Consider the following 16,544-nt stretch of genomic DNA (forward strand, 5'->3'; position numbering starts at 1 on the left):
TGTGTCTCTGTGTTCGCGTGTCTAACAATGCATGTGTGTGTCTAGTGTTTGTATGTCTAACAATGCATGTGTGTGTCTAGAGTTCGCATGTCTAACAATGCATGTGTATGTCTAGTGTTTGTGTGTCTAACAATGCATGTGTGTGTCTAGTGTTTGTATGTCTAACAATGCATGTGTGTGTCTAGTGTTTGTGTGTTTAACAATGCATGTGTGTGTCTAGTGTTTGTATGTCTAACAATGCATGTGTGTGTCTAGTGTTCGCATGTCTAACAATGCATGTGTATGTCTAGTGTTTGTGTGTCTAACAATGTATGTGTGTGTCTAGTGTTTGTGTGTCTAACAATGCATGTGTGTGTCTAGTGTTTGTATGTCTAACAATGCATGTGTGTGTCTGTGTTCGCGTGTCTAACAATGCATGTGTGTGTCTAGTGTTCGCGTGTCTAACAATGCATGTGTGTCTGTGTTTGTATGTCCTGTGGCAATGGAAAGCAGTTGACTTTCACTGCTCTGGGTGTTGGAAAGGTCAACAAACTGGTACCTGGCAGTGACAAAACAGCAATCTGTATTTTATTTATGACTCGTGGATAAGAAAGAGCCACTCTGCTGGGCAGTGGCAGCGCACACCTTTAATCCCAGCACTTGGGAGGCAGAGGCAGTCAGATCTCTGTGAGTATGAGGCTAGCCTGGTCTGCAGACCGAGTTCCAGGCAGGCTCCAGAGCTACACAGAGAAACCCTGTCTCGAACCTCCCCCCATCCTACAAAAAAAGAATCGTTTCTTCTTCTTCAGAAATGAGGCCCCAAGTCCCCAAATATCCTTTGCTCTGGCATGATGTCCAGCCAGCTGTGTTTCCAACATCCCCTCAACTGCTCTCCTGGTGAGGAGCTGAAGGCTGTTGACAGGTTGGAACTGCCTGGGGTACATACCTGTCCCTGGAGAGGATATGATGTTGGGGTACAGAAAGGTGCAGCTTCAGGGAGCTATGCAGACCTTTCTAGTCCTATGCTGGGGAAGCCTCAGACTCAGGGAGATGCCAGTGAGGGAGTTCTCAGGAGGAGGGAGGTCAGGCAAAGTTTGTTTAATGGGAAAGAAAGGAAGAGAGTAAGTAGTGAAATATCACTTCTGCAGGGCTCCAACATGAAAGAGCTGTTTTGTTAGCCTTCTTCCTCTCCCCTCTCACCCCACCAAGTGGTTTCTTTCTGTGATTGTGCTCTTTGGCTAAACATTGTTGTTTATATAACAGGATGAAGTACAAAATTATAAGCTCCAAGCTCCTCCAGAGAAAGGCTCTCCCAAAGCTCGACCCCCAGGATGGATGGAAAATATGAGTGTTTGCTGGCTGGAACATTGAGCTGCAATGGAAATTTCAACATTCAGAGGATAGCAGAGAGGAAGGGCACTGCGCTTCAGCAGAGTTCAATGAAGGCAGAGCTTCTGCTGGGCCCCTCCCTAAGAGTTCCCACCTTCTGAAAGACTGCCTCAGGGTAATCTAGCTCAGGTGCTGCACAGGGCAGTGGCAGTGCTGTCTGGACCAGCCCAGGGCTGAGTGTTGTAGCAGCAGTATCCTGGGCAATCCTTGGTGTCAGTCTGTCTGTATCTCCCCACCGTCTCTCTCTCTCTGGAACTCAAGAGCCTATACCTAAATCAGCCATTATCCTCTGCTGACTACTTTCACATACAACTCCATTTAATCTCTAAGAATTAATACGGTATTATTATGCACATTTTTAAAAAGTAGTAAGGGCTGGGATATAGCTCAGTGGTAGAGTGCTTGCCTAGCACCCACAGGCTGTAGGTTCAGTCTCCATTCACACACACACACACACACACACACACACACACACACACACACGTACACAGGTTGGGGGTGTGATGGCAGCTGTAGCTAACTGTAACTTGTCCAAGGCTACAGACTCACTTGGGCAAATCTCAGTCTTTCAGATCCTCGGGTTCACCCCTTTATGTTGCCATATACTGTCCCCGCGGGGATTTCGGGCCCATTTCCCATTATGTTGACATGGACAGCTTCTGAGGAACATGGAGCTCTTTTCAATCTTTACATAGACCTTCATGCTCCTCCTAACTAAACTGTACTAAAAAGCACACAATTGCATATTTCTCATCTATTTTTATGTGTATACCCAGGAACGTTAAACACACTCACTTTGTTCTACAAGGGATCCTAGAGCATCTTCACCTTCTAAGACTGAAACTCTGTATCCTCTAAACACTGACTCTTCCTCTCCTTTGCCCCAGCCCTTTGGAACCACCGACATTTTATCTCCATGTGCATGCATTTGCCTCCTTGTGATGGGTCATCTTGGTGCACTGGCTTCAAGGTTCTGCCATGCTAAAACATTAGTGTGTGAGAAGTCCGGCCTGTTCTTCACACTCTTTCCAACTGCCTGTGCCATAAAATGCAGGGACCTGATATGTGCTGTCCGGCACGGCTCTCTAATCACTTCATGTGTACGTAACATCTTCTCATATTGGATGCTAACTTCTTCATGATCAAACAGCAGAGATTACATAACTTTTAGCTCCTACCTACCTGAAAACCCTCTTCTGAGAAGACAGACCACACAGCCTGGAGACCAGGGACTGTTCTTTGTTACTGACTGCCCCACCCCGGCATGTAGCAAAATGCCTGATACAGAAAACGCACAGGACACACCATGCAAAGAAATGAACGAACCAAAGGCTGCTGACCACTGACCGAGAGTGAAAAGTTGTGGGGCCACAGACCTGACTCTCCAGCAGTATTTGGGAGAAGTAATTTAAACAAAGGGAGAAAAATACTAGCTAAACTGCAATCAGAACCTCTGAAAAACTTATTCTAAACATTACACACAGCAGGATGCCAGACTCTTTCTGATTGGTTATTGAATAAGAGAACAGGGGCAGGGTAACAAAGAATGTCTTGAATTGCCAGGATTCCCATTCTCTGCTAGGAGACAAAGCTGAGAAACACAGACGCTTACTTGAGGGCTAGGGCTGACCTAGCCGAGCATCTCATGCTCACAAGGTCTAAGAAGAAGGAATAAAGTCTGCTTGTCTTCTTCTGTTAACTCTCTTTCCTTTACCATCGAGGAACAGACAAATCCCCAGGATGTGTGTGCAAGCGAAAAAGCCAGAGATGGATAAAAATAATTCAATGACAAATGCTGGAAAAACACACAAAGGGGCAGAAGCCAGACATTCGTGGGATTCCCTGACAGCTCGACCCACAAGGAAGGGCTGGTCTGGAAAAAACAGGGCCTCAGGTTCCTGCCAAGCTGTCTGAGGCCCTGTCCTTCCCAAATCACTCCAAGAAGCAGCCAAGACTTTATGGTAACCCTTCCAGGTCTCCCAGAAGGACTCACAAAGAGAAATGCACCCCAAGTCTGTCCACCGGGTGTTCCTCACCTAGACATCCTCCCTGGTGATGTGGTCCAGCTCCACAGAAGGCTGGCAGCAGACAGGAGAGACCTGCATTCGCAGCTCCTAATGGCTCCCCGTTGTACCCGGAAGACAGATAATGGAAAAGCCACCCTTAGCTCACTAGCGAGGGAAAAGTCAAAACAGTCAGGTACCAACACCTAGAGACCAGAGGCCAGGCTTGAAGAAAAGGTCATAAACACATGATACAGGCACCCACAGTCCCTGAGGGGTAAGTCTAATGTGGCACCTGCATCCCAGAGTCCTGCTGGGTAATTCATACTGGCCCGGCTTGAGGCATGCCTCAGGCTTCTACACATGTGACTGAATTTGGCCCTAACAAGTCTCTTCTGGAGAATGGCCTGCAATTAATCTCACTTATTACCTCTGAAAAGTAACAACAGAGGAATGGCGGGCCAAATCCAACTCCAGAGCGTCTAGGGAACTGCAAGCTGCACGGCCAGGTCTCAGACTGTCTGGGCAAGTTGTGGGCTCCTTGCCTTCCTCTCCCACAACAAAGCCTGAGCAGGACTCCAGACAGACCAAAGGAACCAGGGGATTTGAGGAGCTGGGCTGAGCTCACACTGACCCAATGGGAGACGACAGCCCCGAGGCTACATTTGGAGCAGTTTCCAACAGCGAGGGAAGAATAAGGTTGTCTGGTGAAAACTTGTGCGATCCATAAAACGGAGAACAATAGCAACATGGGGAAATGTAGGGTAACACTATCTGTGAGTTCTCGTGAGTCACCGTTTATTCATTCCTGTGGCTACCAAGTCTCCAGATTCTCCGACAAGCTGATGAAAGTACAGCCAGCACGGGGAGTCTCTTTACATCTTAGCCTTGCTGGGCAGCCTCTGTTACTGAATTAGCAGACTGTATCAGCCTGGAATCCACTGCTACTATCACAGAAACCAGTGAGAGTACCTTTTATTTACTTAGCTCCCACTTCCAAGGAGATCAAAGGCAATCCAAAAGCTCTCAAAACAGACCAGTTTATATGTAAGTAAGTATGCCTACCCTATAAAAAGATTAAATAAATAGCTTAGGGTCGCTGAGTGTCAAAACCAGTAATAAAACTCACATCTCTAAGCTACAAATCCCATATTCATTAAGCTTAGTCACTTCTTAACTACAAAGAAGAAACAAGAGACTAAGTCAATATCCAAAAATACCCACTTCACAGTGACTTACCATGTGAAAATGGAAATCAGGACTCAGGACTGTGTAGAGCACCTCGAGCTGGGACCTCACAGTTCATTTAGCTCTTGGGTGGCTGCTCCTGGGGTTCCACGGGGAACTGGAAAGCCCAAGTTGAGCCCCCAGCTGTCCTAGCAACTAGAGGTCACCAAGGAGCCTCAGAAGACATTCCAGGGCTCCTTGGACTTCACTAGCACCTGACAACTGGCCTGTATGCTTAAAGAAAAGCAAGCAGTGCTATTACAGACAATTAAGTCAAGATGGAAAGCTGAGGGGGCTTCATGTAGGCTGCGTTCTGGCTGCAGAGGCATTGAGGCAAATACAGTATGCCAGGTCGCTGCAAGGCTCACAGGCTAGCGGGGAGCAAGTCAAAGGAAACTAGGTCTTGGCTCTAACTCTGACACACCCCACCATCTTGCCTCTTATTTCTAACAGGTGTTGCCAAGAGAAAGCTCTACAGCTAGCCGGAATTTCTATTAAAGCCCCCTCCTCCAAATATGCAAACTGAAAAACTATCTTCAAACGTGTACTCTGACATCTTGTTTACAGTATGGATGCTGTCCCCCAGCTAGAATAGCAGACACTGTAGCACAAATGCATTCCGCAGGAACAGCTCTGCACGGTCATGAAAACCTAACACTTGCAAACATTTGTAAGGTGAAGTAAGTGGGAACAGAGCTTCTTTTCTATGACTTCTGTGTCAGGAATTGTAAATCAGACAACAGACTTTCCTGGAGAGGACTGTGTGGAGGGTGCCCTGTCTCAAAAGTGCTGCAGCCCCGTTTGTCCCCAGCACTTCTAATCCTCAACTGAGATGCTTCTTTCGATCCCAACCACAATGACTATGGGAATAAGAGACGCCACTCCAGGGCATGGTGTAATGTGCTTATGTTTATGTCACTTCCTGGTCCCGAATTAGCTCCTCAAATACTAACTCTGACAGCAACAGAAACTCCAACTGTTGGGTAGCTCCTCCTCCCAGGTCTTTGGTCTTCCTTGTCAGATTTCCAGCAAAGAAGCACAACAGAGGCGGGAGCAAGAACCACTGGGATTGGGGGTGGGGGTGAGGGCACACCTGGAACACCTGACAGCTCCATGCCCAGGGAAGAGGATTCCTGTGGTCAGGATGCTTCACTCACTCTAATACCCATGGCTCTTCAGTGCTCATCTGACTGAGGGGCGGGTGCTGCTAGATCCATACTCAGTAACACTACAGCGAGACGGACGAACTCATGCTCTCATTCAGGAAATTTCATATAGACAACAGTAGTTCAAACAGTGTTAAAGATTACATTGTCTGTATCATAGTTACTGATATTATTATCTAATATTAATATAAGTGATAGTGTGGCACCCCTTTAGTCCCAGCACTCAGGCAGAGACAGGTAAATCTCTGTGAGTTCCAGGCCAGTTGGGGCTACACAGAGGGACCTTGTCTTAAAATCAAAACAAAGCAACTTGAAGTTGGATGGGTAGGGAGGTGGGGAGGATCTGGGAGGAGTTGAGGGAGGGGAAAGAATATGATCAAAATATATTGTATGAAAAAAGCAATAAAGGGGAAAGCACAAAACAAAATAACAAAGCATTATTATTACTCCTCCTATTATTACTCTGTGTCTGTGCATATGCCATGGCCCCATGCTGAGGTCAGAGGATGGCATGCCGGGATAGCTCTCCTTCCACAGCAGGTTCTGTGGGCTGAGATCAGGTGGGTAGGCTTGTGAGGCAAGCACACCCGCAAGCATTTTCTGCATCAGGATGAGGTTTTCATACAGAGACCCTTTCTTTGTTTTTTATGACACTGTCACACTAGGAAGACTTAGAACCACGTACTTCGTATTTGGAAACCTATTTCATATTATCTTTTTTCATAAAGGTAGTGTTAAAATACAGAAAGAGACCATCATTCAATACGGTGCTTGCTTTTTAATTTAGAGCTTGCTTTATGTCCAAGATCATTTGGATTTTATCCCGTACCACTTCTCAACTACATACCTTCCCACCCCTCAAGTCAACATTATCGGAGGAGGCCTAATTATATAACTTAATTATGGTTGGCACTTAATTATATGACCTAGCTTTTGGAAAAATAAGAGACACACGCCTGTCCGAAGCAGAGTCGGAGGACCTGAAGGACAATGCAGGATAGGCTGTCAAAAGAAGCAGGGGTGAGCACACACTGGCAAAATTCAGACACCAGGAAGACCGTTTGGCAGAAGCAAGGATAAACAGAGCAATTTTCCCAACTATCAGAAACTTCCTCTTCACTGAGTTTTCATGAAAACAAGCTTACAAATTAAAGCACTGGTCTTTTGGCTCAGTGCTGGAGGATGTGGGCAGGCAAAGGACAAGGTATCTGCTCACTAGCCTCCTTTCAGGGCTCTCTGTGGCACCACCCCACTTGGGACGCAGTCGTAGGCAGGCCAGTACTGTGTAACCCAAATGCAAGCCCCAGGCCCTTCACTCACCTGCTCCCAGGGGGGCTGGCGTGGCTCTCAGGAGCGTGGAGATCTGACTGTATAGACCACGTCGGGCCACTAGGACTGATGACAGGCCGAAGGGTAGGGGGCGTGGAGGCGCTACTTCTGTTTATGACACTGCTGGCCAAGTTCAGGTTTGCCACCTAGAAATGAGGGGACGGAAAGAACTTCATTTTACAAAGTTTTAGGAAACTATCATGAAAAACATACGGGAGCAATCACAGTCTGAGAGACTGACTCATGTGGGCTGAGAGCAGCAGCTGCGACAAAGGCACAGAGCACAGACTGGCTTCTGTGCACAGAAGGCCGGCAGAGGTGGGACCCGCTCTGGCAAACACTCACTGCCCCTGCACTGCGGATGGCACTGGGACAGGGCAGGCAACGTTCACACCAGATGGCCTCTTCCCTGCTGCCTGACAAGCTTTAGTTGTAGATAAGAAGAGTAAGCAAAATTACACTAAGAACTTAGTCATTTAGTGGACAGTCCGTCAAAATGGAAATTAACATTCATAAATGATTTATAAAGATAGAATGTGACCAGCCAATTTAACATTTTGAACTAGTTTCCACTTGTAAGTGAAAATTATTTTCTAAAAATGTAAACTGCAAAGAAATGCAAATTGTAAGACAAAACTGTGATACTGCAAAATAGTGTTCAGGGTCTGGAGCGATGGCTCCGCAGTTAGGAGCGCTGGCTGCTCTCACAGAGGACCTGGGTTCAATTCCCAGCACCACATGGTGGCTCCCCATTAGCTGTAACTTGAGCTCCAGAAAATTTGACACCTTCACACAGTCATGCCTACAGGCAAAATACCAATGCATAAAAATAAAAAATAAATAAATCATTAAAAACAAAAAAGAATAGAGCCCAATGCTATTAGGGGGCAGATTAGATAGGTACTTATATTTTTCCTGTGTCTGAGAGTTGAGACAACTTCTCTAGATACCAGTTTAGCAATGTTATTACAGTACACTAGAATACTGTCCACTCTGATGTTTGCTTCCAGACCAAGAATGCTGCAGGTGACGAACAACAGTGACCATTACAACAGCCGTTAGTGTTTATCAGAATTCAGTAAGAAATACGATCTGAGTAAGTAAGTGTGAGTAAGTTACACATATCTCATGCAAAATCAGAGTCTGGAGTCTGGTCATCAGTACAGTGCCCGTCTTAATCCTCATTCTGCACAGGAGGAAACAGTCAGGATTGCATTGATGCCGCGGGATAAAGAGCAGAACTAGGGTTCAAGGACCGGAGCTCCACAGTCCGGCTTTACACCACACGCTACAGAAAACATATACTTAAAAGCAAGCATTGTTTTTTAACCATGAAATAGGAGAAGATATAAATGGCTAACAAGATGGTTACATTTTGCTCTATCTATATAAGAGAATAATTTAATCATTAACTTTTTTCAGAAACACTTGATCTAGCAATATGATAACACAAGAAAAAATGCTAATAAAAAAAATCACATGCTAATAAAAATTTACAGTGTAAATTTCCTTAAACATAAATAAACATGTGAAAAAACTCAAAAACGGGAAAGAAAAATCCAGAATACACAGCACGGCGAAATCATTTTTTTTCTGTGCTTCTGTATACTCTCCATATTTTCTATTAATTATTTAACGAGCCACAGCATCGTTTCAAAGTTGGTAGGTTCACTGCAGTGGTGATATATTCAGTATAAAACCTGGGCAGTGACAGCAGGTGAGGGAAAGAGAAGGGAGGCCCAGAAAAGATTTCAGAACAGGGTAGACGGAGACGCTGAGAGGAAAAACCCAATGCTCAGCGTAGGGCTCTTGTGCACACGCTGCCAGATGGTATCTTAGGTCATCAGTCAAGAGAGCAAACCGAAGGGAAATGCTTGCCTATAAAACGTTTGAAGTACCTAAATAACCTTCACATTTACAAATGAAAGAATTCTACATTTAAAAATTATCTGAAATCATGAAGGCAGAAAAGTCATTTTTAGCAGAGTACAGTGCTTCCTCCCTGGTTAGAGAAGTTGGTGGTGAAAGCAGCCCAGGCCAGTGCCTTCTCACCAACGACTCAGACCACTTGTCTTGGGCAGAAAGCTGTTTCCATAGTTGGGAAGCTGGTGTGTGGGGCACCGAGGCTCAGTTCTCCAGGGTGGCCCACACTTGAGAAGAGGCCTCCGGAGCTGATCACGACTTACCACTTCTGCTCTGCTGTCTGTAGGTACCAGCGACAGAGGAAAGGCTCAGAATGACTCACGAACACCTACGGCAGGGTTAGGGTGGGATGCAGCATGATGATGCGAGCCCCTTTCCTCTGGACCCTGGATCTTCTGAAGTACTCTGTCCTACTTTTTCTACACCCTACATACAGGTAGCAGGGGCCAGATTCTGAGCCAGTGACATCAGCTCCAGTAGGACTGGAGAACATATTCTCAACCCACAGGGACTCCACACCTGTGTGCGTTGTTAAACACCAGGGGTTTAAAATGAATTTATCATGCTCTTGTAGGCTGTAAAAATATTACAATGTGGAAATATCACTGTGATAAGGAAGAACTATACTGAAAACCGGGGATTGGAGAGATGGTTCAATGGTTAGCGCTTGCATTTCTTCTAGGGGACCAGGGTTTGGTTCTTAACAAGGAAATCTGATGGCTCAAAACTACCAGCTCCAGAGAATCCAATGCTCTCTGCTGGTCTCTGCAGATATACATCCATAGATACATACTTTAAAAAAATTGTACCAAAACATAATAAAGGGGACTTAATAATAGTTTATAGTGGTTAAACAGAAGGTTAAAACGTGCACACTTAGTCATGTTTAGCATAAGGGGCAGGATTTGGAGATCAGAGCAGGCAAAAAAGAGGAGAGGACAGATTTAAGAGATCTGATCATCTATGTGCTGGTGTGGCAAACACTTGCTTATTAAGTGTGCCGTGTATTGCCACCCTTGCTTGATTACATCCACCCGGAGTAATACTCTTAGGTCTATTTTACCAACGAGGAAACAAAAGTCTAAAGCAGCCAAGCAGCCACACAAACACCACCCGTCTAACTAAGGCAAGGTCAAGATGAGAAGAGAGTGCTGGACTGCAGGTGAATGGGGCATGCTGTCCCTAGACTGCACAGCTCTCCACCTGAGTGGCTCAGGGCACTTTGGATGCTGTAACGAGCTCATGTACACTTTACCCAGTACTCACAGAGGAAGAAAACCGAGGCTCTGAGAGCCTACTACAGTGCTTTACCCAAAGCCGAACAACGCTTGTAGAACTTGGGCTCTAGTTTCAAACCCGTTTTCTAACTAGGATGTAGGAAAACAATCTTATTCACTCTTAACTATTTGAGAACTGCCATCAGAGACCTCTACTGCAGAAGAAAGTGACTCTACAAGCATCAAGAAAGCAATGGCTGCTCTTCCCTCCTTAAATCCTATTTCCCATTTTTTCTTCCTCAGAGGACATTACAGAAGTGAGACAGAAAAAACAAGCGCAGTCCGCTTTATTTCATCCAAGTAGAGTAAAAGGGGCAGAAACTTGTGCGCACTTTGCACAGCTGGTGGGTTGTGGATTCAATATCCAGTCTTTATTCTGTGTGTGAACCAAGAATTGGTAGCCATTGAGATCTCTTTATACACAGAAGCAGGCACTGATAATATACTCAGAGAGGCAGCAAGTGATTACTGCTTAGATGACAATACCCGGAACAGGAAAACTTTAAGCCTTCTTACCTTTTTCTTCCCAAACAACCTGGCCCTTACTGTCAGGTACTGTATTCTCGCCAGCTTTGTCTAGAAGTCACTCAACACGCACCACACCTATTGTCCCTACCCCTTCCCTCCGAGATCTGTCTTGCAAGGACTTACACTGCCAATCAACCAAAGAGTGAAGGAATGAACTGATCTTTCTTTTTAACAACCCTTTATGTATAGCCACATAGTTTGCATCTTAATCACACTAGAATGGAATGATTTGATACAGTTTTAAACAAGAAACAAGGGACAATTTGCAGGTCATTCTTATTTTCCAGCTCTGCTCTAAAGAACATAATCTGCCAGAATGCTTCCTGCTGATGAACTGACAATCTGTACTGTCCAATGGAACAGCCACTGGCCACACATGGTTCAAATTGGTGTGGCTGAGAAACTTGATTTTAAACTTTAATTTTAAAATTCAACTACCTAGTGGCTAATTTACTGGACAGCACTTCCCTGGAGCCTTGACCATTCTAGATAAATATGTATAATGGATAAATTACTACATACAAATTCTCCTGGTTCTGTCCCAGCCTCTTAGCCTTTTCCATAATGGGCAAAAGGAATCCCTGAACTAATGGATCCAAGCAACAATTTCTTTTGCTAAGAAAGGCAGGTCTCCTGGCACTGGGTGAGTACACAGGCCAATGGGGTCTCTGTACGTAAGAAGATAACTACAGGCACCAGCTCACAGCAACTGCTTCCCTCTCACTTGGAATAGATGAGAAAGTGAGAAACGGCACTGTGTGTACTGGTGTGTGGCCATAACATAATTCTTTAGCATTTTATTGCTAAAGAATTTCTTCAAAGGAAAGCCTTAGCCAAAATGCACAAGCATATAGCAATACTTGTCATTGCTCTTACAGTGGAGGTCACAGCCCTTATGCCAGTCAGCTTCCCTGAGCTGGTCACCACCTAGAATGCATGTTACTAAACTCCCAATTCTTAGATTCATGGCATTGGCCACAAATGGGCCCAGAAGATAGGCAGGGCGATTTAAAACCCACTTTTAACGATAGAAACTGTGATTAAAAGAACATGCCCAAGTTAGAGAGATGGCTCAGCAGTTAATCGAACTGACTGCTCTTCCAGAGGACTGGGGTTAGATTCCCAGTACCCATAAGAAAGCTCATAACAGCCTGCAACTTCTGGCTTCTGTGGGCACCGCACACACATGGTCCACAGGCACATAGGAAGGCAAAACATTAAAAAAAAATAATAAAACTAAATTTTAAAAAAGAACATGCCCAATTGATGATGACTACTCACATCTTTTTAAAAAAGATTTATCTTATTTTCTGTGTTTGAATGTTTTGCCTGCATGTACATATGTGTACCATGTGCCCATGGAAATGACAAGGTGTTGGCTTACCTGGAACTAGAGATAGATGGTTGTGAGCCACCGTGTGTGTGTGTGTGTGTTGTGTGTGTGTGTGCACGCGCGCTGGGAATTGAACTCAGGCCCCTGCGGCACCAACTAGTGGTCTTGACCACTGAGCCGTCTCTCCAGCCACAGTATTCACATCTTTATGCATAAAGTTGGCAAAGCAGCTTATGAAGAGCCTTGTGCCCTGCATCAGCACATTTGAGATGTCCTACCATGGTACAATTTTAGCGGCAATGATGATGGAATCACAGGAATCTAATGATGGCTGATTTAATAAACAGCTCTTTGTAGGTCTTCTGCTCAGCACACTCTGTGTGAACTAATTTATTCTTAAAGATAGATGGAGAAACTGAAGTTGAGAGGTAAAATAATCACGAACTGTAGCCTTTAAATTTAACTTTCGGACTTCCCGAGGCCAAACCTCCCTATCTGTGACTCCCACCACTGTGTCAGCGTTCGCGTCTTCCAGTTTCCGTCTGTGCAAGTGCCCCCAGAGCACCAATCTACAGTCAGGCAGCCGACTTGCCGTCTAAGTTTGAAAATCACTTTTTGGAGGTGGTAGGAAAAAAGGTAAGAAGAGGAAAGGGAACATGCGTGGCTTCCTGTCCCCCATGAAGCCAAGGGGACCTTCCAACAGACAACAGAAAAGCCTTGGTTGGAGTAAGTCATAAAACAAGGGGGATGGGGAGGAAGAGAAAAATTCAGGTTTCACTATTTCTTGGTGTTGTTTAGGTGCTCAAACTTTAAAAGCATGCTGAGGATGCAAAAGCATACAAAACATTTCAAAACAAACCAGAAGAGTCCAAGACTCCTTATTGCACTGACATTATTAAACAAGAATTTAAACCTAAAACCCACCAGCTCGTTACCTATACTTCCACCTCTGCCTTCCTCTGGCTGGCTAGCTAAGGGACGAATTGCCTGTGGGAAATCTGACCACCAGCTCCTAACTCATCTAAGCCTTGGGGCCTGCTAGCCAGATGTTTCTCCTTGCCCTTCCCTCTCCCTCAGCTCCCACTCTTACAGCAGCTAATCCAGATGTTCTGCTCCCATTCTCTGCCTTGTGTCCACTGCCACGGTGACCTCAGTGCATTTTTTCTTCTGGTACCAAAACAGTATTTATTTTAGAGGAAGCCTTCTGAATAGGGCAGGTGAGCAAATATCTGGATGTGTGGGCTAAGGACACATTGCATACATTCCATCTAGACAGGTGTTTAAATTATAGCAGGAATAAATACAGGTGATGGATTGGAAAGCGGGTAGGAGAAACAGAGGCGGTGGCCAGTTTCCGGTGCCTGGCCCGCCCAAGTGTTACTGCTTGTTACTGATGTTTGCTGAAGGTAGTGTTGATGCCAGTATTATAATTAAAATACCTTGGAACTGCCCTGATGGATTCCCAGAAAACAGTTCCAACAACTCAGAGACATACCCTTCTGGCATGCAAAGGGGCTGTCTGGGGACAGACCTAACTAGATGTCCCTGGCTGACGTTACTTGCTATCCTACATGCTCAAACAAACTTTATACCTCAAATGTAATTCAACAAAGAATCACTGTGCTCTCTATCAGAAGCAAGGCCACAGGGAGAATGGGAAGTTACAAAGAGAAATGTGGCCTCTGCCTGCCCTCAAGCTACATCAGATTTGACCATCTAAAACATGAGAGCAAACACTATTTGAGATCTCAAACATGGCAGTGCTAAGAAAATTCAAATACACCCTATGAACTGCCTAAATAGAAGAAAAAATATGGACAGCAACAAACAAGCAGGAATAAATGCCTGAGACACAGACGGTTGACTTGGGAAAAGGCAGGGTACCAGAAGACAGCAAGGGACGGAACAATACCCTTGCTCTGGACACAAAGGGAATTTCTGGGAGCCACACCCAAGCTATGCTTTGATGTGGTACTACACTATGTGGTGAGGGCAGGCAAACCAAGAGTTGTTTTCTGGAGTGAGTTGAAAAGGATTAATGGACAGTTACAGCAGCTAAGTAAGAGGGGATTAAAGATCACTTATTGATCTCCCCTTTGTCCCTTGCACCTAGGCAGGCCTTGGTGCTGGGTTTGTAATCTGACCATGGATGCGTTCAAAAGTTCATGTATTCGTTGTTCACACTTGTCTATAGGATCTGTTTTCTGTGGGATGCTATTTTCCCAAAGTGTTGGAGAGGCGAGATAGAGTTTTCTACCATTTAAAAAGGCAAGGTTAAAGGGTGGCACATGCCTTTGACCCTCATACTCAGGAGGCAGAGGTAGGCATGGATCTTTGTGACGTTTAAGATCACATTCCAGCCAGGTCTACATAACAAGTTCTAGGATAACCAGGACTACATAGGAGACAGTCTCAATGCCCCCCACCCTGCCCTGCCACACAAAGAGCAGGGGGTGCATTTAAAGAGAGGGTGTCTGAGGCCAGTTTTGTTCAAGGACCACAGGAAAATGTGTCTCTCCTCAGATTTACTCCATGAGGCCTTTCTTTAACAATAAACTGGTTTAAAAGTCAAGAAAGAGCCGGGCGGTGGTGGTGCACGCCTTTAATCCCAGCACTCGGGAGGCAGAGGCAGGCGGATCTCTGTGAGTTCGAGACCAGCCTGGTCTACAAGAGCTAGCTTTAGGACAGGCTCTAAAGCTGCAGAGAAACCCTGTCTCGAAAAACCAAAAAAAAAAAAAAAAAAAAAAAAAAATAGTCAAGAAAGGGCACGGCCAAGAAGGAGGTGGACAGGAGACCAGGTAGATGAAGTCTCCTGGGGCTTCAGCCCGGTAGGCAAAGATGTGCATGCTCATACACACAGACACACACACATACACACACACACACACACACACCACATCGCTTGGCTCTAGTCACCAAAGCTAATGATTTACTGTGGAATCTTATAGTAATTACCAAAAGGATTTTCCTGAAAGGTCCTTGCTGGACATCTCTTGAACCTCAAGGAGGTAAAGGCTACATTCCAGCCGTCATTGTCTAGCGATCAGCTTTTAGGATTCATGTGTGCCATGACCTCCGGCTTTATTGTGGAAAACTAAGTCCAAGCACTGACTCTTAGAAACAGTAAGGCTCTTGGTAAATATTTGAAAAGACAGCACAGGTTAACAGATATAAAGTGTTACATGTATCCTCTCAAGTCCTCCATCGGAGAGGCCACAGGCAGCATCTGCTTTTATGCATCCATGTTCTACATAACAAACCATCATCCCTTAAAGACAGAGCACTCTCCCCCTATAGCGGATACTTGTATCATGAGTAGTTTGCCTATATGGTGATAGCTAAGGCTGACCTCAGACCAGGGCATGGTTGAGTCTGTGTAAAGAAGGCCTTCTGCTTGATCTTTCTCAACACAATACTGGGGTTTCTCATTGCTGCTGGGGCGGGGGGCATGACTAGTAAACAGACGTAGCACGAAGAGGGGTCGTGCAAAGAGCAGAAATCCTGAATGTTTTCTCACTATCTTGCTGTGTTTTACAGCCTAAGGTATAATTTCTCCGAAAAGGCTCTCCCTCGGCGATAAATAATCACTGCCAACAAACTGCTTCAGGAGCTAAGGGGTAAGGTTCTAGAAGCTTCATGACATGCTTATATTATTAAGTACAAATTAATTTCCTATTTTACCTTTTGCACATTACAAGCCACTTTAGGTCAGGGACTGTATTTTACTTAGGGTTACATCCCCAGAACACTTATATTCTGGTATCTGTCGAGGACTAGTTCCGCAACCCCTAGATACCAAAGCTAGAGGATGTTCAAATCCCTTTGGAAAAGTGGTACGGGGCTGGGGTGAGAGTACCGACCTACTCTGAGTCCTCGTTCACTCCTGAGCATCCCCTTCTCCACAACATATCACATCGGAACGCAGTGTGCATACACCCTCCTAGAGACTTCCACAGAGTCACTTTTGCATGAGCCCAAATCAGCCAACAGTGACAAGGAAATCTGCACATGCTCAGCACAGACACTTCCTAAATATTTTAAAGTTGTGGTTAGTTGAATACAGAGACATGGAATCTTCGGATACAGAAGACCAACTGTAATAGTAAACAAAGTGGACTTCAAAGAAATTCAACAAACAGTCTTGGCAAAGGCTTGGGTCTATCTCCTAGGTCTCTGTCCCCCTCCACTCCCTCTCTTCAGTTAGCAGTAAGCAGTGGGGCAGCAAATGTCACTAGAAGGCTAGCAAGGAAATTAGAGGTTCCATATTACCTCTTTCTGCACAGACCACAAGGGAGAGATTGCTTTGGAATTAAAGGAAATAAAATAAGCAGTGATTAGAGTGAGAGCTAAGTATTGCTCTGGCTGGTGCCTAGCATAATTTTAGAGATGA

The 16,544-nt window shown here is 45.1% G+C and overlaps 1 protein-coding gene across 1 annotated transcript in view; it reads right to left on the reverse strand.

Annotated features, from left to right (window-relative positions):
* Ttll5 (tubulin tyrosine ligase like 5) overlaps nucleotides 1-16,544 on the reverse strand; it is a 213,509-nt gene that overhangs the window by 75,860 nt on the left and 121,105 nt on the right. Inside the window, 1 exon segment of the mRNA XM_038335728.1 lies at nucleotides 7,085-7,239. Within this exon segment, the coding sequence (XP_038191656.1) occupies nucleotides 7,085-7,239 (155 nt within the window).

Source organism: Arvicola amphibius, chromosome 7, assembly GCF_903992535.2.
Source record: "Arvicola amphibius chromosome 7, mArvAmp1.2, whole genome shotgun sequence".
In the NCBI taxonomy this organism is placed as follows: domain Eukaryota; kingdom Metazoa; phylum Chordata; class Mammalia; order Rodentia; family Cricetidae; genus Arvicola; species Arvicola amphibius.